Source organism: Wasmannia auropunctata, unplaced genomic scaffold, assembly GCF_000956235.1.
Source record: "Wasmannia auropunctata unplaced genomic scaffold, wasmannia.A_1.0 LD335985.1, whole genome shotgun sequence".
Taxonomy (NCBI): Eukaryota; Metazoa; Arthropoda; class Insecta; order Hymenoptera; family Formicidae; genus Wasmannia; species Wasmannia auropunctata.
This window is the reverse complement of record NW_012026905.1, coordinates 200,345-226,882: the sequence shown is the minus strand read 5'-3', so window position 1 is coordinate 226,882 and position 26,538 is coordinate 200,345. Positions and strand designations below refer to the sequence as shown.

At 42.7% G+C, this 26,538-nt stretch overlaps 4 protein-coding genes across 4 annotated transcripts; 2 read left to right on the top strand and 2 right to left on the bottom strand.

The window, feature by feature from the left end:
* The first annotated feature begins 440 nt into the window (after positions 1–440).
* On the top strand, positions 441–7,844 carry LOC105454527. Its single transcript, XM_011697199.1, has 6 exons — positions 441–802; positions 4,522–4,638; positions 4,979–5,057; positions 5,143–5,308; positions 5,909–6,046; positions 6,434–7,844. Exons 1-6 carry the CDS (start codon positions 441–443, stop codon positions 6,742–6,744), a joined length of 1,173 nt encoding a protein of 390 aa, XP_011695501.1. The 3' UTR covers positions 6,745–7,844.
* On the bottom strand, positions 7,706–10,467 carry LOC105454396 (tRNA methyltransferase 10 homolog A). Its single transcript, XM_011696979.1, has 5 exons — positions 10,246–10,467; positions 9,568–9,877; positions 9,209–9,355; positions 9,008–9,113; positions 7,706–8,551 (listed from the first exon to the last, which is right to left on the bottom strand). Exons 1-5 carry the CDS (start codon positions 10,383–10,385, stop codon positions 8,205–8,207), a joined length of 1,050 nt encoding a protein of 349 aa, XP_011695281.1. The 5' UTR covers positions 10,386–10,467; the 3' UTR covers positions 7,706–8,204.
* Positions 10,468–11,002: 535 nt separating this feature from the next.
* Positions 11,003–19,908, top strand: LOC105454395 (tyrosine-protein kinase transmembrane receptor Ror2). Its single transcript, XM_011696978.1, has 8 exons — positions 11,003–11,264; positions 11,417–11,493; positions 11,838–12,028; positions 12,375–12,636; positions 12,716–12,958; positions 13,273–13,457; positions 13,737–14,385; positions 14,672–19,908. The coding sequence occupies exons 2-8, from the start codon at positions 11,430–11,432 to the stop codon at positions 15,034–15,036; spliced, it is 1,959 nt and encodes a 652-aa protein (XP_011695280.1). The 5' UTR covers positions 11,003–11,264; positions 11,417–11,429; the 3' UTR covers positions 15,037–19,908.
* A 461-nt stretch (positions 19,909–20,369) lies between these two features.
* Positions 20,370–25,952, bottom strand: LOC105454394 (RUN domain-containing protein 1). Its single transcript, XM_011696977.1, has 9 exons — positions 25,759–25,952; positions 25,017–25,110; positions 24,757–24,927; positions 23,835–24,006; positions 23,645–23,739; positions 22,326–23,204; positions 22,010–22,107; positions 21,792–21,886; positions 20,370–21,715 (listed from the first exon to the last, which is right to left on the bottom strand). The coding sequence occupies exons 1-9, from the start codon at positions 25,950–25,952 to the stop codon at positions 21,609–21,611; spliced, it is 1,905 nt and encodes a 634-aa protein (XP_011695279.1). The 3' UTR covers positions 20,370–21,608.
* Between the last annotated feature and the right edge of the window lie 586 nt (positions 25,953–26,538).

Below are 26,538 nucleotides of genomic sequence, written 5' to 3'. Positions count from 1 at the left end.
GTTTGTCGCACACTCGCGACTATAGAGGAAGACTTGTGTCACGCGCGCTATTAATAACGTCGTCTCCGTAGGCGCGCGACTCCGTGCAGTCGTCGATCGTTTTTTTTTCGGACGGAAGGCGGCGCGGCGGGGTGAGCGCGCGTTTGCCATGCACGGCGAGGAGGTGTAGTGTATAGTGGCCGCCCTGTACAGAGGACGGAGAAGCAACACACCACCCGGAGGAGAGTCTCGACGCCACCCCGGGGGGGAGAGACGTGCGCCGCTGCGAGAGGAGTGTGCGAGGGCGCGTAGACGTGACGTGACGTGACGTGACGTGAGGCGGGGGAGGAAGAAGGAGGTGGTGGTGGTGGTGGTGGTGGTGGTGCTTCGTGCACGCTGGAGCGAGCCGACGACGACGACTGCTGCTACGACGACGTGCCCGCGATCCGGGGAGAAGGAGGATGGAGCGAGTCTGGGTGCGGGACCGAGTGCTGGCCGGTCGCCGGCTCGTGATACGAGCCACGGAGTGGCTGCTGTGGGACGTGTGCTACTGGATGTACCGCCGAGCGACGGGAATCGCCGTGACCGGGCAGCGCGACGGCAACACGCAGACGACGACGGCGTCGTCGTCGTCGTCGCAGCCGTCCGCCGTCGCGCCTACCCAGGGGGAGACGTCCGCGTCGTCGCGCGGCGGCGGCGGCGACCCGTCGTGCCGGAGCGAGGTGTGCCGGTACTGCCGCGCCATGGAGAAGACGCTGCTCTGGCAGGACTTCACCTTCTTCATCAACCTCTATCTGATCATCGCGCTCAACGTGACGTTCTGGTGAGTATCGGTCTTGTCTATCTCTATGTTCTCCGCGGACGCGCACGCGCGCCCGTATCGCGCTGCACACGCGTGCGTTGTTCGGTGTTGTGCTCCAAAGTCGGCTTCCTTCGACCGCGTTGCAAGGAAGTATGTAGACGAGAGAGGAGAGGCCACCTCCGTTCTCTCGAGCGCTCCTCCGCGCCTCGTCCTCCCGGCCCCCCGGTGGGAGGCTTGTTACTCAGAGCTCGGGAATCGGTGAACGTTATGAAAGTGAGTAAATTCACTACACGTGGTGTACGATCAGTGAAGTTATAAATATTCCAGCAAATTCGCTCACTTTTGTAATCTTTGTCAGTTTCCGAGAACCGTGTGTATCCCCCAAAACCTGTTCTTTTCGTTTGAATTTTTATGCACGAGTTATATTTCTCTCGTTTTTGTTGGAGACAAATGAAAGATGAAAGAAATTCACGTAACAATAAATCCTTTTCAACTGGATTTCTTGCATGATTCATCTTTCCGTTTTTTTTTCTCTCCATTATTGGAGAGAAAAAGGAGAGAAGCTTAACCGCAAGAAGTTCAGCTGAAAAAAAAGAATAAATCCAAGAACGAGCTGGCCGTTTTTCATCTACTGGTCACTTCGAGACCTTCGTGAAGTTAGCATCCCGGAACTTCCGCTCGCTTGCGACATTCGGGTCAAAAAGAATCTCTTCCATCTAGATAGTCGTTCATCTGTTTTTCAATAATCAAATAACGTTCCACTATATTTAATCAAGTATGTTTCTTTTTTACTTTATTCTTTTCATTCCTTCAGCAAGAGCTGAAGGAAAACCCGAAGGAAAAATTACGCGAATCGCAGAATCGCGTTTCTCGTCCTTTCTGAAACTTTCTCTTCCCCCCCTCCGGCCGCGTTTAAAGGGCACACTATATTCTCCGATTCGTTCCGAGCCCTCGATCTTCCTCCTCTACAGTCGTGCCTTTGTTTTCCAATAATCAAATAACTTTCCGCTATATTTTATCGAGGGTGACGTTTCTTTTTGCCTCAATTCTTTTCGTTCCAGTTGAAGGAAAACTCGGAGAAGAATTCGGAAAATTACGCGAATCGCGAGAATGTATCTGGTCCTCTCTTTCTCTCTCTCTCTCTCTCTCTCTCTCTCTCTCCCTCCCTCCCTCCCTCCCTCCCGATCTAACGTTAAAGGGCACACGGCGAGTTTCTCTCGCCGCGACTCCCCTCCCCTGCCTCGCGTCGACGACGGCTCGAAACGACGTCGTCCTTATCTCGGCCGCGTTACTGCGCCTTCGATTATCGCCTCCGCTACGACGTAGCCCATCTTCACGCGCGTGTTTTGCATCTCGTCGCGGCGACGCGCCTCCGACCGTCTGTGACGTCACGCCGCGCGGGCCGCGGCGCGGCGCGGCGTTACAGCTGTTTTACGTTTCGTGTGCACAAGAGTAACTTCGCCTTCTAGGTCAAGGCCCCCTTTCCGAACGCGGACGGCTCGTGGGGATTTCACATATACATGCACACACACACACACACACATACATACACACGTATACACAGTTACACATGGTCGCGCGTGCACGTGCACACATGCATAACGAATACGTGTGTATGTCGTAATCACACGCGCTGTTATTCGTAATATGTATATAACGCGTAAATGCGTTAAACTTTATCTCGAGTGACGATAAATCCCCGACAAGAACTTTCAGTTCGCTGCGTTGTTTACGCATTCGAGTGCACCTCGTTTCCGGTACATGTACAAGATGCTCTCACCCGTGTTTACCTCTTCTAAAACGCTTCTTTTGCGTTCTTCATATTTTTCGGCTCCAATTTAATAATTTACTAAATTTACTTCCTTAAAGTTTCCGTCACTCTCCCTTTAATGCAACATTCGACACTCCGATTTTTATTTTACTTTATTTATTTATTTATTTTTCATTTTACTCTCGACATTCTCGCTTCGATCCTCGGCGTGGCGATTAAAAATCGGCGAGGCGTAATCAAAAAGGCGAGCTGTGATTATCGTTAAGAGCGACACGTGGTGATTTATCCTTAAAGTCGGAGTATAAACTTTTGCATAACGCATAAAGCGTGTAAGAAAACCAATCAGAATAATGAAATGAAGGACTCTGATTGGTTGATACTCTCGTGCCTTGTGCCTTGCGCGTTTTATTCAAAAGTCTGCTCTCCTTCCGCTTGGAATAATTTATAAATTAACATCACGCGATATTACGCGTCGGGAGGATAAGCCAAATGTTTTATTTAACGTTTTGATTTGTGTCGCGTGCATGCGCGAGTTGTTTACCGGATAAGATCGCGCCAGGCGAGAAATGATTTTATAATCAATATATACCTACGTAATGCGTGATATATAAATAAATCAATGTCGGATGTCGAAGAGAAATATGACGTCTTTTTCAATCGGGATAAAATGAAAGCGGACGCAGTTAGAAGTCCGTTGCGCGAGAACGACTGCTAAATTGATTTTGTGTTTCTTACGGAATTTGTCGCTGGATTGACTCAGATCTTTTTTACATATACACACATCTAGAAATCTATACGCATACTTATCTACGTTTGTGAACGTTGCAAGTTTTAGAGATAGACGTCCTTGCTAAATTCTGTCGGTCGGTTCTTTCCGATTTAAAAAGAAATATGCAAAGGAAAATTATATGTTTTAAAATATAAGAATCTTCTTCACCGGAGGAAACAAAGGAAATTCTCCGTAATTTTAGGCAAACGTATAAAAGCAGATGGCCTTCATCTTTTCAGCGTTCTATTTTTTTTGTCGTATGATTTATTTTTCAAATGTATTGATTGATTGCAGGATATACAGAAAAAACCGCCGGTGAAAATTTTTCTTGAAATTATTTACACAATATTTCAAAATTTTATATTAATTTTATAACTTTTTAGAAAATTTTCCAGATTTTTTTATGCGAATTGGATTATTTTTTTAAAATACTTTGAAAATCTATTTTCTAGAATTTTTTATACATATGTTATACATATAATATATATTCTGAGTTCTGAAAATTCTAAGATTTTTTAATTTATAATTTCCTATAGAAAAATTTATAAAATCTGAAGAACTTTAAGATATATTTTTTGAAATTGTCAACATGTATGAAAATTCTTAAAAATATTGTGAGATATTATAAGAATTTTTTTCACCGGAGGGGACAAAGGAAATTTTTCATAAATTTAGATAAACGTAAAAGCAGGTGGCTTTATCCTTTTAGGGTTCTATTTCTTTTGTTGTACCGACACATTTTCCATATGTGATTGATTGCAGGATACAAAAATTCTCGAATTTCCAAAAATGTTCTATTCTCTTGTTAATAAAATAAATAATAAATTACTTAAATATACGCAATATATTGCATAAATAATATTGAATAAATAAGATGTTGAATTAAATTTTTGAAAAATTTATCGTACGAGAAAAATGAAACGGTACCCTACTATTCAAACTCCCTTCACGTTTCTCTATGGGAGGGAATGGCCCCGTTTACCGTTACTATTGTTTTCGCGGGAACTTAAGTCTACTCTCACGACGCTATAGAAATCGCTCCGGGATCTCGGACGGAGAAAGAATTGACCAGTCGTATTATCAATTGGCCGAATTATTCGAATCATGTGATTGATCTTCTTTCCCCGTCCGAGATCTCGAAGCGATCTTTCTATAGCATCGAACACACACGGCTTTACAACACTGTTGTGCTTGTTGTAGGTTCTACAGCTTATTAGGGATACCGGAGTCGCAGGTACCATTCAGAATTGTCACCGTGTATTCAATTAACCAATTACTGGTCGCTTTCCGATTCATGGACACCTTGGCCCCTGCAGTGTAAGTTATCGGGAGAAAGTATTATCGTATCATTGCATGCCGTTCATTACGTCATTGCGTTATATACGTTTGTACTTATCTAATTGCTGAGTAATAATAACTGCACCGAGATAATTCGCTGAATAATAGCGCGCGTAATGTTTCCGTGTAAATATTGAATTATCTTCGATACGATTTCACTCGCCGTTTCCGCTCATTAGCAGTGAAATTTATTAACGGAACTCGACAAGAAGCTTTCCGTATATTCGCGCGTAACAATCTCGCTCTCGAGATTGAAAGGGATTTAAATAATAAGAAGAAAAGAAAAACAATGGTGATCTCGATTTTATCAATGTTTCAGGGAATGTCAAAGGGTGTGCAGTAAGTTTCACTGGCTGTGGAGAAGCCTGCGGAAGTTGCGGAGCGAGAAACCAGGATTGGTAAGAAATCCCTTTGTCATCCCTTTGTTCTTAAGAAGGGAATCTTGTAAGAAGAGATTGAGCATTCTTATTTACAATTTTTCAGCATTGCATCGTCCTTTGTCTCGTGGCCTTCGGCCTGTGGCTCCTCGGCCACATCAATCCGTCGACCTCTCACTCGATATACTGGGGCATTGTATTGGCATCTCTGGTACTGCGATTACCCCTAAAACTGTCTGACAAAATATCGGAGTACTTTATGTCGCACAGAGGTAATTGACAGCGAATCTGAATTTCCCTGAGTGAGAGAGAGAGAAAGAGAAAGACTCGAATCTCAAGTTTTAAAGATTAACATTAGAAGTACCGAGCGATCGCATTATTGACTATTTCTATTTTTTAAATTAATATATATTGTATTTCTTGTGTAAAAGATAAGACTCTAAAATTTTTTGAGCCTTTTCAATAATTGTCCTCTATACAGATGAAATATTTGATTTTTTTTTCTTTTGTAGAAATTTATTTGCTTGGTCCTTTCAGTGAATAACGAACATTGGTACTTTTCGTGTTAATGCTAAAATGACTTAATTTAAATTTAATTTAATGAAACTTAATTAACTTCCAATTTCTGGGCTGTTTAAGAATATAATTATATACAATATGTAGCTATCTAATTTTGGCTTAAATGAAACGCTTGAAAGGTACCATCAAGGAACCGTTATTGATTTAATATAAAGAGAATTAAATTGGTTGAAAGATTTCGTATATCTTTTCTTCGCTGAGATTTGACATTGAGCTCGAATATTCAATTTTACGCTTACGTAACGTTTACGTGGAACGGAAACATATATATCCTTCCTTTCACTTTTTTTCAGAATGGCAATGCGACAGCGAAATCGAGGATGAATTTTTACCCGTGGTAACAGAGGCGAATCTGCAGGTGTTGAATCGAGTGGGCGAGACGGGCGATCATTCGCCGACACCGACGAGCGGGCTGTCGGACACTCAGAATGGTATTGTGACAAGCTTTGTAACTTGTTTTTAATTATAAATTTGAGTGTAAATTCAACAAAATTCAATTCGCGATTTAAATACTAAACGTTTTCGAGATAATTTTTTAACAGAGATAATCGATTCCACATTCCTCCATATTTATCATCTCATTTGTTGCCCAATAATTTCCAGTAAAATAAGCCTTGATCTCTCCCATTCGCGCCGTTCGATCTTCTTTATTAAGGCGGCGTCTGCAATGCGACTTGAGATTTAAGAAAATTGGTAACAATCACAGTCGATCATTCTTCTCACGTGAAATGGATAATCGACTATGACCGGTCAATTTCCTTAAAATCTTAAGTCTCATTGTAGACACCGCATTACATCCCGTCGCGTGTCGCTTGCAGATTCTTTTTACGACGAGGACTTCATAGAGGGTCTCCAGGAGATAGCGTTCAACATGCCCTACCACGGCGAGGGTAGCACCGACGGCGTCGAGCTGTCGGAGCTGGAGCTCAGCGTCGGCGAGAACGACGCCGAGGAGGACGGCATCAAGTTCAAGGCCAGCCACTTCGACAAGAGCTCCTCGTCCTCTTCCTCCGAGGAGGTCTTCGACGGGAAGAAGATAGCCGCCGCGGTCAGCAGCGACGAGAGCAACAACGGCGACAGCGACTTCGAGATAATCGACAAGGAGGAGATAGCGAAGATAGAAATGTGATGAAGCGCGACACGGCGGCGTGAAAGTACGGAGGGCGGATTATCGCGCGCGATTAAATTTACGATGTAAAGGGGGGGAAAAAAAAACCATCTCTGATCTCCGCGGGCGGGCGCGAGAATGGAGGATTGTAAAAAGAGAGTCAGTCGAGAGCAAACGACAATCGATTTATCATCGATTTCGGTTGAAGCACCGCGATCGTCCCGGCCGAATATGATGGTAAAGCGAGATAAGTAAACTAATATATTATATCGTTTTTATTAAGTTCAATCAAATTTTTATTAAGTTCAATTCAATCTCCCGATCGCAACGTTCGTTGTACTCGCGCGCGCGCGTACAAAGTATCGAGCTTGGTCGGCGGAAGGCGCGAAGGTAGGAGAGTAAGAGAGAGAGAGAGAGAATTTATTTATTTAGACGAATTCAGTGGGACGCCCGTATTCCTTCGTTCTCCACCGCTTCTAGTCTTGCGCTACTCTCCCATGATAGAAGAAGTAACGAAGAGTGGAAAGGGGCAGAGAATCTTAAGAATCGCGGGGCTCAACTGTAGATAACGTATATGTATATGTACAATACGATATCCCGCTGTGAGGGGGGTATATTGTATTCAATGTCTTTGGATGATAAAATAGGCGTATGTACATTTGCAATGTAATAAATATGCACCTGTGTACAAACGTTTTAACCCGCGAGAGAGAGAGAGAGAGAGAGAGAGAGAGAGAGAGAGAGAGAGAGAGAGGGGGCGAGAGAGTTTTGACCTAATTACCGCAGTTGAGCAATTGGCGCAATGCTGCGCCGTACAGAACAGTGAGGAAAAGGTACCTAAAATATGATCAACAAAAAAAAAGCTGCACTTCGGTAGCGCAAACAAACAATTTTAGATGTGTAAGAATGTATTATATTGTAACATGTGTCTGTGAGATGTGTAAAAGGATTAAAACAAAAAAAAAAGAAAAACTTAACAATGCGCGAGAAGATATTGACGAAGTGTTTTGTCGAGAGTCCGACGCGGTTTTTGTAGCCCGTTTATAATTGGTGTTTACCGTCTTGCTGCTCTTGTCTACGCATCTCGTATATTTGAAAATACACGACAGACTATACAAAAATATATGCTGTTGTTATTATATGTATATACACGGCCTTTACCTAGCGGCGCAATATGGCATAACCGCATATTTTTCGGCGGCCTTTTAAAAATAGAACGATAAAATAGACTTTGAGATCCCCACGGCATCGCGAAACAGCAAAAAGGATTAGCGTCAAAATGAAATGGCAAATTGCCATTATAATTTATATTCGGATAAAAACAAATCCGATCGATTTGATCGAACGTTTCGCGGTTCGATTTCTTGCGTGTATAAATATTGTATTTTTTTATATTTGTAAAAATTTATTCTGCTTTTTGCACGTCGCGAATTCTTAAATATTTGCGTTTTTTTTTTGTACAAATTCCACCGTTCGCGGATCTACGTTATACGCGAATTCTCGTTTAAGATTTCCTTCGAGTCTGCGTTGCACTCGGGTTTGCAATCGCTCTCCTTATCGCAAACGTCTTTTAAAATCGTCACTGTATTATTTACATCAACTACGTTATTTACATCAACCGGCCTCGTATTATTTATATCAATTGGTACGGCATTACTTGTGTCAATCGGCATCGCATTATTTACATCAACAGGTTTCGAATCTTGCGCTCCGTCTTCTTTGGATTGCACAGAACCGATCGGACGAGCGTTCTTCCTCTCCGGCAGCACTTTTAAAAACGCCTCCTGCCAGGTATTGCCCTCCGAGACTCTCAGCAGTATCTCGAAGACTGAAAAAGTCAATTGTTTTTTTTTTTTCAAAATGTAAATCTCAACGCACAACTTATTGATCGAAACTTGATTGAAAACAGAACGTATGTCTATTCATCCAAATGCTAAAAAGCACATATTAATTTCACTCGTAAAATCACTTATTTGTCATGAAATTAAAGATTGGAGATGCTCCAAAAATCAACAATATTATAATTGCTTCAGAAAAATTCAATCTTTTTTTCAAAATGTAAATCTCAATGCATAATTTTGATCGAAACTTGATTAGAAGCAGAATTCATATCTATTCATTCAAATACTAAAGCACATCATTAATTTCACTCGTAAAATCATCTCTCTCTCTCTCTCTTATTTGTCATGAAATTAAGTACTGGAGATGCTCCAGAAATCAGCAATATAATTGCTTTGAAGAGAGAGATAACTGCTTCAGGAAAATTCAACCTCGCAATGCTTACCATGATCAATAGTCAACACTTTTCTTGCTTTCATTTGTAGGAACTTGTCTAACGGCAGACGGCCGTGCCTAACGCCCGCCTCTATCGCTAATTTGTGGCACATACCCTGCAATTTTTATTTTTAATGTAAAGAGAGATTCACAGAAAAAAAAGACTAGCCAAAAAGGTTATTAGGATATTAAAAGATAATAAAGATCTCACCTTATGTGCGTTATGATCGACGAGACCACCTATGACGTACACGCAATCGTGTTCCAGATGATCTATCACGTTCTTCGACTCACTCGTGAGATAAATGATCTTGTCTTTGGGATAAATGTTGATATACGGCTCCGTGTGAAAGCTCACCTGTAAGGCGACCAGCGAAATTTAGACGACATTTCTCATGTCTTATCAATTCTAATCACGAAAGGAAGTAAAAGGAAGCTGTGTTCGCTTTAAGGGTTCCATTTAACGCTCTTATTGGTATCATTTCATCCTTGTTTATCAAACAATGACAAGTAACGCTCGCGAACGCTGCGAGCGTTAAATGAAACGCAGCCTCATTTGCAATCACCTACATCCCAATGCTCGTATCCGTTGTGCTTCTCCATGCTGGTGCGCGACTTCCCCGTGAAGCCGGTGAGGGAAAATTGCATGGGTGCCGCGGCCCTTCTGTTCAACGTGTAGCACCGCAATATCTGTTTCGTCAACTTGGCGATATCCTTGTCGATCATCAGCTCGTCGAACGACAGGTCGATGGTCACTGTGAGCGTGCAGGCGCTGTCCGCCATGGTGCTCTTCTTCAAGAACTTCCTGGACGGACCCAGACTGAGGTTGTTCGCGCGCGCGAACGCGCGCTTCTCCCGCGTTTTGATCCTCTCCTGTAATCTGCAATCGACCAAGAAAATAAACACCGTTACGAGATGACGTTTGAAAAGAGAACTGTTCGAAAAGACTGCGTAAATAAATTTCCTTCCGTGTGAAAAGAAAGACGAGAAATTGTGTGACGAGGAAAATTGTTAAAAAAGAACTGCACAATAAATCTCTCTCTTGTTGCGAGTCTCTCTCAAATTGTGGCAGGTTAGAATAAAAAAACTGTAAAAATTGAATTTGTACGGATTTCTCTTCCTGAATAAAAGGAGATTTATTCCAGGCGCCTTGAGGTGGCGAAATGAATGCAATTTAAGTATACAATCGTCGCAATTAGGTTACAGAGTTTCGTACGTTGCTGCCGCGTGACATCAGGAGTTCCTAACCTCTTCTCGGGCTTCCGCTCCTGCCATCTCTCCTGCTTCCGCAATTTCTTCAGTTGACGCTTGCTCATATTCGTTGGTGGCTCGGCTAACTTATCTGCGATTACAGCCGCGTTGTCCTCGGTGGAATTTACGTCGTTCATATTGACCAGTATCAGAGAGAAGCGTAAGGAGCACAAGAGCGGCCATACCGTGGCCTTTTCCGCCTTTTATGTGGCATCGACCGGCGGAATCTCACCGTGTCCTCCGTACATCAGCGCCGTAACATCCATTTTTGAAACGGGTACTACGTAGCCACATCCACTTTCAGGCGCTGTCGATAAAATCATAAAAATGGATGAAGACGTCGATATGCAAGTTTCTATGCTTCTCTCTGGATTATACTGGATGAGAACAAAAATTTGTAAAAAAAAACGCAAAATTTGTTTTATCTTATCAAAATATTTAGTCCGACACGTTCAACTAAATGTTGCTACAATATAACACAAAATAATTTGTTATTATAAACAAAATATTGTTTGATAACTAAACTATATATTTTGTTTCAACGAAAATTTTATCGTATTTAACATCGGTCTAATAATAAGTCATGAAGTCAGTGTTACGTGCTAATTGTTTAAATTTTTACAGCCACGCGAACTCCCATTAGGATACGTCGGTCTATAATAAACACCTTGTCGGCGCGGTCGGCGCCAGTTGAGCGCAGGCAGCTCCGTCGTAACCTCTACCGAACGGATCGGGACTATCGGGAGTTTAGCCGGAGTTTGCCGCCATGATCTGACCCGCTGATCGGCGCCGCCGGAGATATCAAATGTTTGGAGGATCAACGGAGCCCCGTGTGTGTTGCGCGATCGTTCACGTCGCTCGTTATGGAATGGCATAATACGTCGTCGCCCCGAGGAAGACGGCCGCGTATGTACGAGAGCCCTGCCGGTGGCCGGTCAGAACAGCCCGATGTTAAGCCCGTTAGGCAAACCTGAGCGGACGACCGTGTATCAACGTCGTGTTCCTTTAACAAACATGTGAGCTTTCTTCTGGATTCGCATTGCGTCACGCGTATATTATTACACGGACAGCGTGAGATCTGTATATACATATATATATATATATTTATATATATATGTATATATATATATAAATATACGTGTGTGTATATATATGTATGTATATATAGATGACTGTAAATAATGGTGTTTTGGGCCGTCGTTTATTCGCTGGCGATAATCCTGCGCTTCGGTCTCCTGCAAGCAAGTAAGTATCGCTCCCATCGCACTCTTACTCGTCGCACGTTCAGATTCCCCACCCGGATTCCATCACCCGGGTATCATTTTATCGTTGTTTGACATTCGGCGAACGACAAGAGTAAGATGACACTTGGGTGAACCCGGGAGGCGTTCAGATTCCCCACCGGGGTGGTTCATCCGAGTATCATTTTATCGTTGTTTGACATTCGGTGAACAACAAGGGTAAAATGATACTTGGATGAATCCCAGGGATGAGGAATCTGAGCGCATCGTAGTCGATGCAAAAATGTAGATTCTCGCGAAACGAGCTCGTTTGATATCTTTGCTTTTCTGTGCGTCCTCTCGCACCAGAGCCAGAGTCGCAAGGTTACTGCGCCCCGTACAGCGGCAAGATATGCAAGAGATACCTCAGCGGCATTGGGAAGGTGTGGTTTAACGACTCCAACGACAATCCCGGAGGATGGCTAAACGAGAAGATCACGGCGAACCTGTGGGAGGAGCTGATAGGGACCCTTCTGGAGCCGTGTCGCTCAGCCGCAGAGGTGCGATACTTCAGAACTTTAAGAAAGCTTCAAAGTACCTTCGAAATAACTTTTAAGAATCTTTAAGATATTTTTGAGAAATATAACTTGAAATATATCTTTAGAAAAGCTTCAAAGTATTTTTAAAATAACTTTTAAGAAGCTTCAAGATATTTTTGAGAAATATAGCTTGAAATGTAGCTTTAAGAAGGCTTCAAAGTATTTTTAAAATAACTTTTAAGAAGTTTTAAGATGTTTTTGAGAAAGTCTTGAAATGTAACTTTAAAAAAGCGAATCTCTCACAGAGCTGACGAGATAAAATGTTGTCTTTATCTTTCTTTTCTCAATTTTTTTTATATCTATGCAGAAAATACTGTGCGTGTATGCGTTTCCGCTGTGCCACGAATCGACCGGCCTACCGCTCTGCTACGAAGACTGCATGGCGGTGCGCCAACAGTTCTGCTTCAACGACTGGGCGATCATCGAGGACAACAAGCAGAGGGACATTTACATTCGCTCGCGCGGACACTTCGTGCTGCCGGAATGCGAGAGTTTGCCCAAGGTGAACAAGGAGACGCCCACCTGCTCGCACGTACACCTGACCGACATGGACGAGGAGATCGTCACTTGTGAGTTACCGCGTTCAGATAATTTAAAATGTTAGAGACTTAATTGGATTACAAATTAACGTTGAACCATCTTTCCTAGACGACTGCATCAGGGGCAACGGTAGATTCTACATGGGGAAGGCCAACAAGACCAAGTACGGACTGGATTGTCAGTCGTGGAGCGTGCAGATGCCACACAGTCACGATAAACCGCCCGATGTCTTCCCGCAGATTCGCAACAGTGAAAATTACTGTAGAAACGCGGGCGGCGACGAGCCAATGCCGTGGTGCTTCACGACCGATCCCTCGATACGCTGGCAACATTGCGATATTCCTGTATGTGGTGGGTACAATTGAGACATACTAAGAACTTTTTAATCGGTGTATCAGAAATTTCTTTTCTCTTGTGTTGGTATTTAATAGCATATTAAAATTTAATTATATAAATAGTATAACAAAAATATTAATATACATTAATATATTGAAAGTATAATTAAATACATTCAATTTAAAAATATAATTGAAACATTTATATCGATTCTTTTTCATTACGTCACTTCTTATGGAATGTATTTTCTATGAATATCCTTAATTAAAATATTTTTTTTATTTCAAACACGTGGCCCCATTCAAATAACGTTTTGATATCTTTGTCAGATAATGTTACAACTAAAGTGGAGATCGAACCGAAAGACATAATGATGGACACTCTATTTAATAACACACTGGTACTCATACTGTCAGCGTTGGGCTTCGTAATTGTAACTGGTGCGCTGTTGTCTATCCTGCTGAGTCAAAGACTGCACAAACGTCATCGAGGCTACAATCCGACCGATAATCAAGTAGGTTTGTCGACAACCATAAAAAAATAATTTTTTAAATTATCAGAAAGAAACTTACGATAAAAAATCAATTTATAAGCTTAATCGATAACTGTGTACAATTCTTTTTTAAATTCTTTAGAAAATATAAATAAAAGTAATTATTCTTCCAAGTTATTTCAAATATATTTTTCTCATATTTTTCATTCATATTTACGCCTTAATTATCTTGTAACAGCATTCTAATTCTTCTTCCGACGACTTAAAAATGATTTTTAATAATATTCTTCCTCTTCGCAGGACGTGAATATCGATCTGGACAAGCTGCCGAACAACGAGGCGTATCACAAGACGAGCGCGCAGCTGAATCCCAAGCTGGAGAAGCTGGAGTTCCCGCGGAACAACATCATCTACGTGCGGGATCTGGGCCAGGGCGCGTTCGGCCGCGTGTTTCAGGCGAGAGCGCCGGGGCTGGTCACGGACGAGGAGTTCACCAACGTCGCCGTGAAGATGCTGAAGGAGGAGGCGTCGGACGACCTGCTGCGGGACTTCGAGCGGGAGGCGTGCCTGCTCGCCGAGTTCGATCACCCGAACATCGTCAAGCTGCTGGGCGTGTGCGCGCTTGGACGGCCGATGTGCCTGCTGTTCGAGTACATGGGCCGCGGCGACCTCAACGAGTTCCTGCGCTCCTGCTCGCCCAGCAATTACGTCATCCGCGTGCCCAGCGCGGACGAGGGCGGCCCGACGGCGGGCGATCCCTCGCGCCTCTCGCACATGGATCTGATCAACATCGCGCTGCAAGTGGCGTCCGGTATGGTCTACCTGTCCGACCGGAAGTTCGTCCACCGCGACCTGGCGACGCGCAACTGCCTGATAAACGACCAGATGATCGTCAAGATCGCCGACTTCGGGCTGTCGCAGAAGATATATCTGCAGGATTATTATAAAGGTGATTACCATCGTCTCCTTACCTTCATTGTTTAGAATTTATTTAGATCCTGCGGTAGAGGATGATCGAGTGTCTTGAAAATTATTCGGCAGTTGCTTCCACTTTTCAAGTATACTGTATAGAGTGGGATTCCAATTGCTCACATTCAAAATTTGTAATCGTTACCCTCCAGCTTTCATATCTCTTCGTACAATGTTGTATATTGTTTTTTTTTTTGCGAAAACTTTGTAATAGATGTAACCATGTCTATTGATCGTCATATCACTTGTATCTCTTAATCACGCAGGCGACGAGCAGGACGCCATCCCGGTCAGATGGATGCCGCTGGAGAGTATACTCTACAACAAATACACGGTCGAGTCGGACGTGTGGGCGTTCGCCGTGTGTCTCTGGGAGATCTTCAGTTTCGCGCTGCAGCCGTATTACGGGATGACGCACGAGGAGGTGGTGAAGTACATCAAGGAGGGCAACGTGCTGCGCTGCCCGGACAACACGCCGCAGTCGATCTACGATCTGATGAAGCTCTGCTGGAACAGGCGGCCGTCCGACCGGCCCACCTTCCGCACGATCTATCAGACTCTCGACGGCATCAAGCAGGAGCTGGAGGCGGAATGCAAGTCGGACAGCGTCCCCCTGCGCATCCGCGTGTGAACGTAATAAGCTAACGGTAATAATCGATATTTCTCTTTATTATAGAGGCGCGCAGCGTGAAATTTGCGTGATTTAAGAAGAAAGAGAAGAAATATTTTTTTCGAAAACAAAGCTGTGGTAAAAATTTATTTTACATCTTTCGACTTGTTTCTTTACAAGAAATTACTCTTGTTTTTTTTTTTTATTGTGTGAACGTAAAGATTTACGGAAATAATCACGAAATTGATAGGCGGAATTAAATGTTTTGCTTATATTTATATGCAATTCTGACCAAATGTCTTTGTGTTTCTTCTGAATCGGATAAATTTCACTCTGCGCGACAATCAATTAAGAGTAAGGCACACGGCACTTTGTGTGTACCTACCGCTTACTCTTTTCGATTACATTTCCAAGCTAAGTAACTTTATATTGTGTATCATGAGTGTGATGTGGAATGCCTGCCTTCTTAGTTGGATCCGCCTCGATACTGAATCAGTTATCAGTCGCGAGAAGTAAGAAAAGGACCAATGTTATAAAACGAAGGCGCGATATTACACGCGTTAACTTCTACTTCTACTTCTTCTTCTGCGGAAATAGATGTCCCTGTCGAGGTACAATATTGCTGATTTAGAACCGGATCTCCTGACGCGAATGCCGCGTCAGCGGCGGAAGGAGATTTTCACGCTTGTTTCTATTTACTGTTTAAGTAGCCTCCAATTATCCCCAATTAGGACTGCCACTTCTCTAATTTTAGACTATTATCGTTCTCCTTTTTTACTCATGTAAATTTATAAAAATCTAGATATATAATACTCGTTAGGAAGATTTTTAAAAGCATTTTGCGAAGAATTTTATTGGGTTGAACGGAAAGTTCGGGTCTTTTTTTCTAAAAGATGGCATTAATATAAATACATGACAAACTGACCTCATTTCAATTGCTGTAATTTATATAATATCGTTCGACAGCTGACATTCCAATGCGCGTTTTTAAAAAAATTTTTGAAAAAAGATTAGTGGTGTTTTGAGCGTTTTTTTTTATTTAGATGTAACTTTATTCATCTTGAATACCTGGATGAATAAAGTCTCTATCCAAAAAAGGCACGTTAAATCGATATTTGCATCTCTCGAAGTTCATTGTTGAATAAACAAGTATTTTATTTTATTTTGTCTTTTCCGACGATGATTGGTTCTCTCTCTGCGCTAATTTTGTGAGCGATTGTCATTGCATATTTTGAGTTGTACGAAGGATTAATAGCAATGTAATTGTATGCATTGTAAATGTCGTAGTAAGAAAAGAAAAAGCTAAATAGCAAAGCGCGCGTCTGTGACGTCTAGTATATCTAAATAAATAAAAAAATATCTTTCAATTTGATAAAAAAAAACAAAACAAGAATTCTCCGTTCAACCCAATATATTTATTATTAGACGTGGTCCGTTTTATAAATTATCTCGTAATTTTCTAACATCATCCTCACAATCTTGAGAACGTGGCGGTCCTGATTACCGCGTTCGGATTCAAGTAACGCTTCTTTTTTTCGCGAGTAAAAGCACTGTCGAAGTCTGTACAAATAGTAATAAAAGCGGTGTGTGGCTATAAAAACGCATTTAGCGACGTTATATTTAGAGGCTCCTTGATTGTTAGACGTGTGTTAGGTTGTTAGATCGTTTGCTGTACCAAAAAAAAAAGGGAAAAAAATGGAAAAAGGCATAAATAATACCTATATTTAATGTGCTGAGATTAAGCGAAGAGAAGAGAATTATGTGGAATGTTAAGCGAAAGCGAGAATCATTGAATGAGTGTGTACACTATGGAGTTGTTGTGTAAATTAAGGAAGAACAAAAGGCGCGTTGCGACAGTGGCCTGCCGGAGCCGGTGGCTCATCGCGGATTCGCATAATTTCTAAATTATCATTGCATCCAGCGTTTTGCTCTTCGCGCGTGTCTCTTGTTCGAACGAGCTATTGTTTAACGGCCGAACGTTTAACTTCGCGAAGATACAAAAGGAGCGGGGTCTCGCGCGTACGCGGGAATATCCCGCTGAGAAAGAGCTAATCGCCGCACGTTTAGTTGTCTCTTATTTTAGCAACTCGCGTCTCCTCGACTCGCTGACCGCCTCGATTAGGAAGACAATTCGCTGTTTCGTTCTGTACCTGCTGTGATTTTTTAGCGAAGCGCACCCTGACTGATTATACCCTGTCTAACTGCCTCACCACTGCCCCGCGATTCCACATTCCAGGAAGTAAGTCTAATTAAGTTTAAGTAACTTTAATAAGTTACCTGAAGGAAGTAACTTTAAAATAAGTTTAAGTTACTAAGCAGCGGGGAATCGTTCACATCGCACGCCGCAAGTCTGTCGCGTACAACGAACGTTCCTTTTCTTTCTTTTTTTTTTTAAGTATTTTCTATCCACCGTGTAAGAGTATTATACATAGGCTGCGCGTAACCAAGTAGCTCCTCGCTTCTCGTCGCTTTTACTTTAGCGAGTAATGTTAACGCCGTTTCGCGCGCCGTTATCCGACTGATCGGTCGAGAAAGCGAGAGGAAGATACGGTACGCCTCCGTCAGTTTGGAAGTAAGATATTCTCATCCCTACCGGGGGGGGATGAAACAAGACTGCCATCGCGATTCCCCTCGCGATATCATCGTGTCGTTGCGCCGAGGATCAAATCGAAGGGTTCGTTTCCAGAAACGTGTCGGATCTTCGAAGAGAAGACCGCGCATCGCAACACTCGCCGTATAGGTTTTTTTTCCTTTTCTGCCTTCGAGAAAGAGGTTCCTCGAAGACGTTCCGGAGATCGCGGCCCCTCGATTGACCATATCTTCCATACACATATACACCAACGTACACACAAGCCTTTTTATATTGTATAATATTTGTATTTCTGTGTAAGTAGTGCCGTACATGGGTGTGCAGAGTTTTCATTAAAAAAAAAGATGGGGAACACACACTCTAGTAATCAAGTAATATGCAAGCAAGACCGATACGCGGGATATAGATTGACATTTTCGATCATTTTCAGTTATAGCTGAGATTCTGTAATAATGTAGTAATTTTTGTGAATTTTATACGTTTCACCTTTTAAAGTGGTTTTATCGCGACTTTTCTTAGGTTTTGTTTGAAACTTTTACTTCGAATTTGAAGATAATAATATTCTCTATACATACGCATAATTTTTAGGAGAAGTAACCAGGCATGTTTAAAAGATAATTGCATTTAAAGTGCTTACTTTTAACATGCATTTTCCATAGGCACGTAGAAATGGTACGTTTTTAATTGTAGCGCAAAAAGGTATTTAAAAATTCGCTCCAAAAGTTAGTTGCTCTTTTTATTTTTATATATTTAAATTTTTTTCCATTTTGTTCATTCAATTTAAAATAATAATTAATTCTTTTATACATAATATATAGATTAACATAGAAAGGTCACCATTATCAAAATGGACTAATTTATTAAGGCCAATCTACATAAGTCGCAAACGCAAACGCGAAGAAAAAAAAAGAAAAAAACGTCAAAAAAAGGAAAAAGAGATAAACGAGCGTTTGCGACTTACTATATGTATAGATGGGCCTTTAATCATATCTATACTAATTATTTAAAACATAGAAAATGGGGGGTCATGAGAGATCGACTATGATGATGATGACTATTCGAATATAACTTTACATTACATTTTAAAGCTGAAAGAATAATATCACATTATTAAATTATTAATTTTGATTGAAAATGTCAAGGAAAAAAAACTTAATTTTGGGGATATACAAGACAATCGTCCAGAAAACATGAAAGAATCAAGTTCAACCATATTGGCTTGTGATTGCTTTATCGCAATGTCAATTCCTTATCAATAAAATCATTCCGATAATCGCGCTAATTTCGAGTTTATTATCTTTTATAGGCTTTAATCAATATAAGCTGTAATTTATTAGGTTTTTGATGAATGCCTCTCCAGAAATTGGTGTCTTAATCAGCGAATTCGTTTTTATCATTCTCTCAGCCTAACATAATCGAACGAGAGAAAAAAAAACGAACGAACGTCTTTCGGTCGATCCGCTACACTTCTTGAAATGAATACGCTTTTTTTTGGGGTGAAAATTCTGCATCATCTTATCGGTGTAATAGGCGCGCGTGCGTCCGTGACCAACGAGAAAATTTACTGCCACTACGTGTATACCTGTTGGGTTCGTGCATACATTAGCGTTGCCGATATTGGCTGCGCGTTCAACGGACAAAACAGCTGATTGTCAGCGAGCGCTCAGTGATTCTTTCCCGAGAAAGAAGATAACGTTAAATGACGTTTCAATAACGTCTCATTAACGTTGGAGACGTTATTAAGACGTCTTTTGACGTTATTAAGATCGTTATCTTGCTGCGTGGGTTTTATTACTTTACGATTGATTTCTACACTTGAAAATTCAGCGAAGAATTAATCGTGGACCAATCGTGTCAAAGGATCACTGAGCGCTGACCGAACTGCCTCCGTCCGCTGAACGGCAGCCCCCTTCTGACAGCGAGCCCCATTTTTTCGACATGAGAATATACAACCCCCCTCGTCCCCCCCGACGACGACGACTGTAACGTAACTCATGCAGCGAATTCTTCCAGCAGATAATCGGTGTAATGATTTTTTGTAAATAATCGATAACGTGTCTCTATCACGAGTCTCTGTACCGCCGACAATACCGTTTGTATACCTATATTTCTACTGTATTACATAGTACCAAGCTGTCTACCGTCGTTCAGATCGCTCTTTCCGTTGTAGACTCTAATTGTGTCACGCTGAAATCCAATAATCGGTCTAACTGTACCACGAACGGAGGGAAGAGAGATAAAAGCTCTACGTTCCCCGATGTGTGCAACCTTGGCAAGAAATAAACAAAACGTTTCGTATATTATTCCGGACTACTCTCTCCGCTTTCTCTTGTCGCGCCCCTTTGTCGTATAAAAAATATGTATACAGGACTAAGTAATGTATAAGATTTTTAGAGATGATTTCTCGCACAAATTCAAGAACGAAAATTTCATGATTTTATATCCGAAACGGTTCAGTTCGAAAGATACAGGACGTCAAAGGTGAAGGGAAAATTTCGCCTTTTTTTTTTCAAATATCTCGAAAACCACTCGGATTATTTTGACGAAGCTGTGCGTACGTGTCAAGTTTCATCAAAATAATCCGAGTGGTTTTCGAAATTTTTGGAAAAACGAAATTTTTCTTTCAACGGTTGAAGGATAGGAAGAAATCTGATTGCTACTTAAATTAAAACGCGAAGTTATGGAGTTGTATAGGTGTCATATTAATACGGAAATTAACTAGGGGGGGAGGAGGGGGGGGATATTATTGTACATGATTACGTCATTACTTGCACCATAAGTATATTTTCTGCAACCACAGTGCTTTCCTCTATTTACCTTTCTGTCTATCTACGGGACTAATCTAAAATAATTCATTACTTTTTTTTTTATAAAAAGCAGATTTGGTTTGCACATCTCGTATATACATATTATATGTTATTCCTTACGCTAATTTACGTGTATGTGTGTGTGTACATATACATAAAACGTCTTACGATACAAGTAGTGTGCTCAGTGCAAGTCTCTAGTCGCGATATTATGATATTACTTGATCTCTTTGATACGCCTCCTCCTTCTCCTCCTGCTCTCGTAAATGCGTCGTAAATATAACTTGGCGTAAGTGTGCAAAATATGGAATGGCTCTTTTACGAAGTGACTAGCCTCGCTCGATTCAGTTCTTGCACCTTTAACACGTTGGATTGACGCCTGTATCGCAGATGGAAAATATCCCGATAGATATTACATTGTTGATTCCGATTAAGCTCTTTTATAAGATTTCCAAACTACGTACGTACGTATATTGTACATAGTTTGCAAATCTTGTATCATGTACGTTACTTTCTCGTTCCAACAAGCAAAAACAAAGGTTAATTTGTACATTAACAACTGATCTATACAAATACTGATATCTTAGAAAGTAAATAATTACACCTATTAGTTATTGCAATGCAACTGTCTATATGCCATTTGATATAGCGAACACTTAGGGACTTCTAAGCAAAGAAATGCTTTTGTGATATATTAATACTTTAAACGATTTCTTACGCGTCCGTGTACAGCGTGAGCGTTTCTAAAAAATAAAAAAAAAACGAAACACTTGGATATCTCTCTTGGATTGAAAGAGCGAAGAAAATGTGCAAGATATGATTCGGAGAGTTTGAAACACTTTAGAAGTTTAATATTATATTAATAAAAATTTAATTTAAATTTTTTTTCATGCGTCATTCCATTAAAGTAAATATTAATCTCGACAATTCTAAAAAATAGTAATAAAAAATTTTAATTCAAGTGTCTGTCCTTTGGTAATAATTGCGTTCTACATACGTCTCTTTACCTTTTTTTTTTTATCGTAAACTCAAGAGAGCTAATCAAGTGTCCTATTTCCAGCGACTCGGTTTGCATATCGTTATCGCCCACTTGTACAGCATTACGGCATTGCGTTACAGAAAGTACTGAAAGTACGTGTACGTTCTACGTCCTACATCTGTCATTTCCACGAAACGATAACGATAAGATTGCACAATCAAAACGCGTCCTTTATATTCTGAAACTGTCGCACGGCCAAGTCCACCGGCAGATCGAACTTGTAACTGGTAAGGCGATCCAAGGTGTGAAACGCATCCTGGAAACCTGGAAAGTCTCGTCGTGAGAAAAAAAAATGCAATTCCGCGTTGCGCCGCTAGTTACTCTAACTTTCTGACCGTACCTGTCTTTACAACGTAGCTCCACGAGAGGTAATAATTTTCTAGAAGGTACTGGCATTGCAGGATCAACTTCAGCCATATCACGAGTTTATTCGCGCTGAAAGCACAACGGTCATTTGATGAATTAGTAAATTAATATAATTAACAGCTGATCATACAACGAATATTTGTAATATAGAATTCGATAGCTTTATTGCGACGCGATCGCGCTATTACTCACTTCAGAGCCGCGCATACGAATGCCTTGAAATGCGAGTCGTAGCTTCGCTTGTACGGACTGTGAGAAGCGATGATGTTACCTATAGTCGTCAGTAAGCTCTAAACGGACAAGATAAAACGAAACATTAATACATTATGGATACAATAGCAATTTTCTATTTGCAGAAAATCCAGGGAATTTTATTACTACAACGAATTCATCCGAATTCTTGAATGTAATGAAGAATTCCACATTTCGCGCTTTATCTCCTCTCGCTAATTAACGCTCCCTGGATATCCTGGGCGCCTCTCGCCCGGTGGCGAGGAATAGCACCTACCTGTTTCGAGGAGGCTATCCTCCCGGCCGCGAGGTCCAGATTGAAACTCTGCGACAGCTTCTGCGCGGGACTGGAATTGTAACGGCGCCCGTTCTTGATCTCGTAGTACTTGAGTATCAGCTCCCAGGCGTGCATGAGGTTCGCCTGCGTGACGCTGCCGCGTTGCGGGAAGCAGCCGACGAACGGCACCACGCTGGACCCGGAGCGCAGCACGTCCGCGGTCAGGCCGTGCTGCATGAGATCCCTGACCGAGGTGGCGAGGTGCTTCCTCACGGCGGACGTGAGCCGCGCGTTCGCGTGCGACGGCGAGTCCGAGTCGGACGTGTAGTCGTTCTCGTTGTCGTCGACGTCGTCGACGTCCTCCTCCTCGTCGTCGTCGGCGTGACGCTGCAGCTGCTGTTGCTGCTGCAGCTGCAACTGCAGCTGCTGCTGCTGCTGCTGCGACGTCTCCGCGATCGTGTCCAGCACGTGCTCCACGGCGATGTCCAGCCTGGTGCGCAGATCGCGCCAATTGTGCACCGGGTTCTTGCTGCTGCCGCCGAAGTTCCGGCGCACCCGCTCGCTGCCGCAGCCCAGCTGCGACATCAGGAACATGTGCAGAAGCGCGACCACCTTGCGCACCGTGTTCAGAGTCCTGGTCCGATTAGCGGCACCCGCCGCCTCCTCCTCGACGGGTCGTCCACGTTCGAAGCGTCGCTTGGAACCGTACGAAGCCGACGAGGCGCCGGAGCCGCCCGCGTGCACCGGACACGCGCACGTGCACGCCAGAGTCTCCGTGCTAACTTCGCCCTGAAGGTAGTTGATGAAACGCTCCAGGTCGGCGATCTGCGTCTTCAGTTGGAAGACCAGCTGCTCCTTCATCTTCAACGGGCTGACGATCTATCGTATAGATTTTGCGGATATTGAATATTATTGTAAATAGAGGAAAAGTAGCATGTCAGTCCCAGAAAAATACCGAAAATTCTTATCCTCACAGTTCATTAATTATCTATTTGAAAATTATTTTTCTATAGAGAAATCGCTTTAACATCATATATTTCAATCTTTGACATTATATGTTTTCTACAAGTGAATTATTAGAATTAGAATTTTATTAAAGTTTACATATGTTTATGAAAGCAATTAAAGCACATAGTTTAATCTGCCTTCTTTTAAGGAACGTACTTTATTTTATTTACTTTCTATCTTCGACAGTTAATTATTCGAAAATTACGTGCTTATCGGTCGAAGAGAAGTCTATGCTCCAAATTGACGAAAGTATATCCCGGTAGCTTTGGGACTAACAATAAACGTGGATCTCGAGATCGCTTTACACGTACTTGACTTATGGCATAGTCGACTTGCCACCTGAGATCGTCCGCCGGCAGTTTGCACAGATCGTCGACGTTGAAGTTCAACTTTTCCTTCAGGTGACCTGCGGGCATCGGCGAGCATGATTGTTTTACTTTCTCTCTCTCTCTCTTCCTGCTGCCTCGCGATTACAGTCTTTCGATTAGCCACTTTACTTACTAATTATGATATTTTGCCTCTCCAGAATGACGCTCTGCGGTAGATCGGCGTCGCCCGTCTCGTACGCGTACTTCTCCAGATCCTCCAGCTGCGACTTCAGCTGGCTTATCAGCTCTCTCTGTTTCGTTCGCTGCAATGCCATTTTCGACTCGACCTCCGCGTCGGTGATCACCTACGGAGTCACGTTTACATCCGACGCGATTAAAGAGCTGTCGACTGGCTGTCGAGCAGCTGTTAAAAATCAAGGGAATAGCCGTGGAAAAGAAGTGTAACATCCCTACGCAACCTGTTGTGCTGTAGCTGAAAAGGTTTAGAAAATTGCGACGCAAGCGTACTGCAAGCCAGAAAAAATAATCCCAGACTGATCACGCGTGGAGCGAAGGATCGGATGCGTGAAGGTATTAAAATAAAACGGATGAATATACACAGGGAGAGAGAGAACGTGAAAAACTTTTATTGCACGCTCAGAGGTGGTATAAAAAAGAGCAGACATAAATATGACTTACATAAACAAATAATACGACAAAGTAAAATATGTATAATATAAATAAAATAAATAATAGAATATAAAAAAAAAGAATAAAGAATAAAAACTTAAAAAATGCTTAAAAGTATAAAAACCTAAAAAAAAAGGCTTAAAAATGACTAGACGTAAAACGAGCGATAAAAAAAGGCGTCGAAGCAACACAAAAATCCTTTACAGAAATGCAATACCGGTCAATTTAACATTTGAAATTACTTAGAAAAATACTAAATAACAGCGCGCGCTTTAATATTCAAATTAAAATAATTTCCCGTATTAAATTGAATATCCGTAAGGGATGTCGCCGAACAAACAAAGCAACGAAAAGTCTCAAGGTATCGTAAAACAACCAAGGAAAATTCGCTTATGCCGAAAAGTTCGCTTTCTAGTATGGCTTACGCTTCGCTCGCAGGAGGACATGGGGGAGACGGGCGTGATGGATCTGCTCTCCAGCAGCAAGCTATTCGGCACGTCCGGTATTCCCCTAAACGCGAACTCCTCCAGCTCCTTGAGCAGCGTCTCCTTCTCGCTGGCCGGCGCGTCCACGATCTGCCGTAGACGAAACTGGACCTGCACAAATGGACATTTCCATTGATTGACACACGAGCGACGGAGAAGATCAAACAGCGAGCTCGAGAGAGCTCTCGATCTCTTCTCACCTGAGCAAAGTGGGTAGTTAACGCTATCAGAGACGAGTTCAGCATCTCCTGCTCTTCCTCCAGCATCTTCACCCTCTCCATGTCGTACGCGAGGCTGCCGATAAAAGAATTGTCTCATCTATAACGCCAATTATTAAATATGGCTTTGATACAGTCGTATTGATTTCCCGCTCAATACAAAATTCGTGCAATAATAAATAAAATCATTATAAAATAATTTAAATACACAATGATGAAGCTATGGATTTGCTTTCTATCGCCGCACTCTAAAATTTTCTCCCGTTTTCGTCCAATTTCAATATACTATTTCACTTTAAGTACAAAAAGTATACACTAGTTCAGCTGTAAAAAAAAACATCTTATTCTTTTAATCCTCAAAAGACAAGATTATCGCTGGGTCACTCTTGATCTCTATACTCTATTAGACGATCAAAAAGTCGCGCCGCGTATATAAATACGCAGTACACAGAACAGCAGGATAAAAGTAGCAGTTTTTGTAATTAAATTGTTTACACCCTTGTTAAAATATTAAGGAGATTTACGAGTAATCTTCAAAAAACCAATGAATTCCCATCCCAGATCTCGAGTGACCCAGTTACAGTCAGTCAAGGATCGAGCATATGTTCTCGGGAGAGTCGCCTGCTCCGGGCGTTTTACAGCGAAAATAGATTCTCAGGGGGGAAAAAACAGGAGGGAGGAGACGCGCACGAGACGGGGGCTTCGTATACGCGGTGCAACGTACTTGTCCACGTTGGCGTTGACGTATTTGTACTCGTCCGCGAACTCGTTGTCGCCGTCGTCGTTGGCGCCGACCGGGGCCCACCGCTCCCCGGACGGCCTGCTCTCGCTGCTCTCGTCCGAGTTCTCGACCTCGTCGCTCTCGCAGAGTGCCGCCCGCGACGAGTGCCGCCGCTGCCGCTGCCGCTCGTCGTCCATCGTCTCCCGGTGATCGTGGCCGTGGCCGCGCGCCGCTAATTCGCCTACCTCCTGCTGCCGCACGGCGAGCAATAACATACACACATACGGGCATATCGATCAGCTTTGAAGAGATGTGCAGAGAGCCGTGTGTCGCGCGAGGAACCTCCACGACGGGTCTCCGCACGTCGTCCGCGCGTCGTCCATACGTACCATGACGAAGTCCTCCTACCGGCTGGCCGATCCCCCACGTGCGCGCGATCTGCTCCCCGCGGCAACTGACGCGAGACCGGAATCCGCGCGGCCGAGCGTGTCTAAATCCCGGACTCCTCCTCGCTCACGTCCATCACACGTCCAAATCCATTGTCAATTCACAATTGACCACCTGCGCACGTGTACGACCGAGACGCCACGGACGTCACGGCACGTCAGCGGTAGGTACGGACACTATACGCTTTACAGGCTCCCACGCAAAAGCGCGGATCAGGGCCGAGTCGCGCATTCACTGGCATTCACGCGCGCGACAGCTGACGCGAGACACACTGTACATACGTCCGAAGGACGGAGATACATATACGCGATAAGGTTAACTTCCTCCTAAAGATTG

Excerpts from the sequence above, each read along its gene's own strand:
- LOC105454527 (XM_011697199.1), top strand. The coding sequence starts at position 441 with ATGGAGCGAGTCTGGGTGCGGGACCGAGTGCTGGCCGGTCGCCGGCTC. Across the intron at positions 803-4,521 it reads GCGCTCAACGTGACGTTCTG|GTTCTACAGCTTATTAGGGA; the intron begins GTGAGTATCGGT and ends TGCTTGTTGTAG. Across the intron at positions 4,639-4,978 it reads GACACCTTGGCCCCTGCAGT|GGAATGTCAAAGGGTGTGCA; the intron begins GTAAGTTATCGG and ends TCAATGTTTCAG.
- LOC105454396 (XM_011696979.1), bottom strand. The coding sequence starts at position 10,385 with ATGAACGACGTAAATTCCACCGAGGACAACGCGGCTGTAATCGCAGAT. Across the intron at positions 9,878-10,245 it reads GAGCGGAAGCCCGAGAAGAG|ATTACAGGAGAGGATCAAAA; the intron begins GTTAGGAACTCC and ends GGTCGATTGCAG. Across the intron at positions 9,114-9,208 it reads TCGATCATAACGCACATAAG|GGTATGTGCCACAAATTAGC; the intron begins GTGAGATCTTTA and ends TAAAAATTGCAG.
- LOC105454395 (XM_011696978.1), top strand. The coding sequence starts at position 11,430 with ATGGTGTTTTGGGCCGTCGTTTATTCGCTGGCGATAATCCTGCGCTTC. Across the intron at positions 12,959-13,272 it reads TTGCGATATTCCTGTATGTG|ATAATGTTACAACTAAAGTG; the intron begins GTGGGTACAATT and ends TATCTTTGTCAG. Across the intron at positions 14,386-14,671 it reads TCTGCAGGATTATTATAAAG|GCGACGAGCAGGACGCCATC; the intron begins GTGATTACCATC and ends TTAATCACGCAG.
- LOC105454394 (XM_011696977.1), bottom strand. The coding sequence starts at position 25,952 with ATGGACGACGAGCGGCAGCGGCAGCGGCGGCACTCGTCGCGGGCGGCA. Across the intron at positions 24,007-24,756 it reads TGTCCTCCTGCGAGCGAAGC|GTGATCACCGACGCGGAGGT; the intron begins GTAAGCCATACT and ends GTGACTCCGTAG. Across the intron at positions 21,716-21,791 it reads GAGCTACGTTGTAAAGACAG|GTTTCCAGGATGCGTTTCAC; the intron begins GTACGGTCAGAA and ends GAGACTTTCCAG.